Here is a 4,007-nt window from a genome sequence, read left to right as displayed (position 1 = left end):
TGGTGTCCTTATCGATGTGCCTATAATTACCATTCTGTCTTTATATAAGAGCCCCTACATGTTACTAAAAGGATGGCAGCAGTTGCTTCATGACTTAATCGGGAGAGAAGGGCCTTTTCTTGAGACGGCTTGTGTGCCTTTTGCTGGCCTCGCTATCATTCTCTGGCCATTAGCTGTGGGCGGAGCAGTAATCGCTGCATTTGTCAGTAGCTTCTTTCTTGGACTCTATGGAAGTATCGTGGCTTACCAGGTATTTTATGTCAATTATCTGGACATATATACGGAAATGATATTAAATAGTGTTAATTGCACATAGGCACCTTGTAGTATCGTCGTTATGATTCACTACCCTGGGTTAAATTTTTTTCCTCTTTTACCCTCAGATTGTTACACTAACTTCACCCAGGGGCATTATCCACCAAAATTTCACGAAGGCTAAAAAGAGTGAAAAATATTTAACCTCGGGTGTTTATGTGCAGTTGACCCTATTATGTATGATATAATGCATGAAGCTAATTTTCTTACTGTTCTTTTATTTTTATTTTTAGGAGGACTCGCTACAACTGGGGCTTGCATATATCATTTCTTCCATATCGTTGTTTGATGAATACTCAAATGACTTGCTTTATTTGAGGGAAGGATCCTGTCTCCCAAGGTATCACTTAGGCTTTAACAGGTTCAGCATGAAAATGTATAGAAAAGTCAAATTGTTTTTAATAAGGAATTAAGTTAGAGACTTTGACTAGAAACTTTTTAATTAATTTATTTTCCACCAGTCTAGAATGGAACCATGAATTTCTAAGTATTTCTTTGAGTCAACATTAGATAATTGGGTTTTTTTTATATAAAAAAGCCCTAAATAAATGCGGTTTTTGAGGGAATAACTAATCCATTAAGATGATTTATGTCATTTTCTTAAGTAGCCTTTTTTATATCTTCTAGATTTTCAGAATTAATACTTCTGCAGCCAGGCCCAAGTATCGAAAAAAGAAAGTTCCCATTCCCGTTGAGCTTTCTGATAAAGGCAAACAAGAGCAGATTAAATCTAGCAGAGCAAAGTTGACCCCTCAACGATCAAAGACACTAAAGACGGCTATTCGACAACTAGAGCCATTTCAAGTAAGATAGATTTCTACCCATTTTCTTCAGTTCTTCTCTCTTTCTAACAAAATATAAAACTGCAGATATGGGATTGGCTCTTTAGATCTTGTGAGATAAATGGGAGAATTTTACTCGGCGAGGGTTTCATCAGTGTATCAGATATAGAGGAATGCCTTATCAAAGGAAAATGCAAGAAACTAAGCATAAAGTTACCTGCATGGTGTATACTACAGTGTTTGCTCCGGTCTGCTAAGTCTGATTCGTATGGTTTACTCATATGTATGCTTTTCTACCATGTAAATTTTTCTCGGTGATTATAACAACTAGTTGGTATTTCTCATATTAGACCCTAAATTCTATCCTACTTTTATTTATGTTCATATTTGTAATTTACACCCCAATATCCATTAAGTTGTTTCAAATATCATCTCATATTTTAATTTACATCTCTTAAGTCCATCAAGTTGTTTTAAATAGGGTTAATTGCACATAGATAGGCCCCATGTAGTATCATTGTTTCAAATGATGTTTTGGTTTAACTTTTTTTTAACACTTTTACCCAGTTGAAAGTTTGAAAGATACTGCTCATGGATGAAATTAGTGAGTTTATGTTAAAGAAGTCGAAAGGATTTAAACCCAGGGGATCTATCTGCAAAAAATGAAACTACAAGTGTAGTAAGTTCAATTCATTGATACTACAGGGAGGTCTGTGTGCAAATTTACCCTATTAAATAGCACCCTATTTCAAACTAATATGAAGATTTGGGACAGTAATTTTACAAATATGAAAATTTCGGGGCCTAATATAAAAATAAGATAAGATTCAGGGTATAATATGACAAAAAAACTAGACACTTACATATTTTCTGATAATTGGGTGATTGGTATTTTGGTCAGCTGATGGAGTGGAGCTAACAGACTTTAACTGGTCAAAGGACAAAATATTGGAATGGTTTCTTGGACCTCTTGTAATTATGAAGGAACAGTTGAAAGGGATACAATTGAATGAGGACGAAGAATCTTGTTTGAGAAAGTTGATAATGGTTGGCAAACACGAGAGGCCGGAGGATTGGGACGATACTGGATTTCCATCGGATGACAATGTACGACGAGCTCAGCTTCAAGCTTTAATCAGAAGGTGTGTATCTTCTCACTTGTTTGCATAAATATTTACTTAGTGTTAGCTTTATGGCAACCGCATGTACTCCATGGATTTCCTTTATTTTCACCACTTGATGTGGTTAATAATAGAAGATTGCAATTATATTTGGAAGAAGATGTGAATGTGGTTTAAGACTTTAGAAGTGCAGAATACGAAAGTATGGTATCACAGGAGGGGGGTTGGAGATATCCTGTTTTGAATCCTTATTAGTTAGATGGTAATACATGCGGATGCATATAAAGGGGCTTTAATTTAATTTAATTTTTTTCTGAATTTTGGCATGCTTTTGTTAATGACTTTGACGATGATGTTTCTTACAGTAAATTTTCTGACTCATTTCTTGTTGCAATTTGTAATGTAAACTAATTCTGCAGGTTGCAAGGTATTGTTGCTTCAATGTCTCGGTTCCCGACATTTAGGAGGCGATTCAGTAATTTAATCAAGTCTCTGTATCTGGAAGCAATAGAGACTGGTGCCTTGGATCAGGCTGATCTTAATTCAAATTCCAGAGACGAGATCAGTAAACTGATGTATAATAACAAAGACATGCAAAAGAAAGGTGCAGAAGATTCAGTTGGGCCAAGTAAGCTGCAAGATTGCAGTGAGCTTGTATGAGTTGAGCGATGTCTACTTGTATATATTTTGCTGATATTAGTAGGGGTAGTAGTTGAATACCAAATGTACATGATTGTCGTTCGACGAGTGTGTTGCTGTTTTCCTTCCAATTAAGGTCGTCTTTGGGCTTGTATTTGTGCAATTATTTCTGGGTTTCTGGCTCAGTTACTAGTAATGCCATTATTTCGCAGTCCGAGGACAACGGACTTATAATTATCTGTTCCTTAAAAAGAATTCCCACTTATCCCTGATGAACATTCAAAAGTTTATAGAAAGTTATTTTCCTTCATAACAATAGTTGTCTGAATTACTTATGGATGCTCTTCAGAAGTTTCAATCTGTGGTTCAGCATCAAGAAACTTGGAATTTCAATGGAAACAAAGGGTCACCACATGAAAACAAGTATTGTACATATTATACATGCTCCCACCCTTGTTTCACTCTATCTAGAATGTTCACTACAAACTTTTATATTTTATATATAAATAACTTTCTAAAAGATGATGATGTAATTTACAGAAGGATACCAAGCACTGTAGTGAAGTGTAGGTCGATAACATCTTTTACCAGTAGTAACCAACTGTTTACCGTGTTTTTTCTTCTTGTTCCCTTCAATTTATTTGTTTAAAGAAGGACATCATCAGTAAGAAAAGGCAGACTTGCTGAAGTAAAAACAACACTAGAAGTTCGGTAGGTTATGTGATTTATCAGTAGCAAAATACCAAGTAAATTATGATGAAATTCACTGTACCAACAGAGTAGAAAGACTTACCTCCTTTATTGTGTTGATACTGTGATTGGTTTGAGAAAATAAAGAACTTGCACTCTTGATTCCACCACTATGATGAAGAAAATGAGCCTTTTGCTTGCTAGCTAAGCATTGAATGTACCTGGACAAGTCAAAAAAAAAAAAAAAAGAAACCACTCATTCATTTCCTTGGCAGGAAATTATATGGCAATGGAGATTAGATTGACAGCTGTTTGATCGAGATAAAGGGCATATCAAGGGTGTACAGAAATGAACCGAACAACCGTCAACATCTGCAAAAGGAGAACTCTCCCTCTTCCACCAACAAGCATCAAGTTTTATGCCCAAAGAGAAGGACATGAGGGTAAAATTTCAAGTTAC

At 35.5% G+C, this 4,007-nt stretch overlaps 1 protein-coding gene across 1 annotated transcript in view; it reads left to right on the top strand.

The window, feature by feature from the left end:
• LOC109833524 (uncharacterized membrane protein At3g27390) overlaps positions 1–3,079 on the top strand; it is an 11,020-nt gene extending 7,941 nt beyond the window's left edge. Inside the window, exons 5-10 of the mRNA XM_020401235.1 lie at positions 1–250; positions 549–655; positions 972–1,119; positions 1,185–1,380; positions 1,999–2,239; positions 2,638–3,079. The exon at positions 1–250 is cut by the window's left edge and continues 24 nt beyond it. Of these exons, the coding sequence (XP_020256824.1) occupies positions 1–250; positions 549–655; positions 972–1,119; positions 1,185–1,380; positions 1,999–2,239; positions 2,638–2,878 (1,183 nt within the window). The 3' untranslated portion in view covers positions 2,879–3,079. The remainder of the gene's footprint in view (positions 251–548; positions 656–971; positions 1,120–1,184; positions 1,381–1,998; positions 2,240–2,637) is intronic.

The sequence above is a fragment of the Asparagus officinalis genome, chromosome 1 (assembly GCF_001876935.1).
Source record: "Asparagus officinalis chromosome 1, Aspof.V1, whole genome shotgun sequence".
NCBI classification, from domain to species: domain Eukaryota; kingdom Viridiplantae; phylum Streptophyta; class Magnoliopsida; order Asparagales; family Asparagaceae; genus Asparagus; species Asparagus officinalis.
Note: the sequence above shows the minus strand (reverse complement) of the source record. Positions and strands in the feature narration are given on the sequence as shown.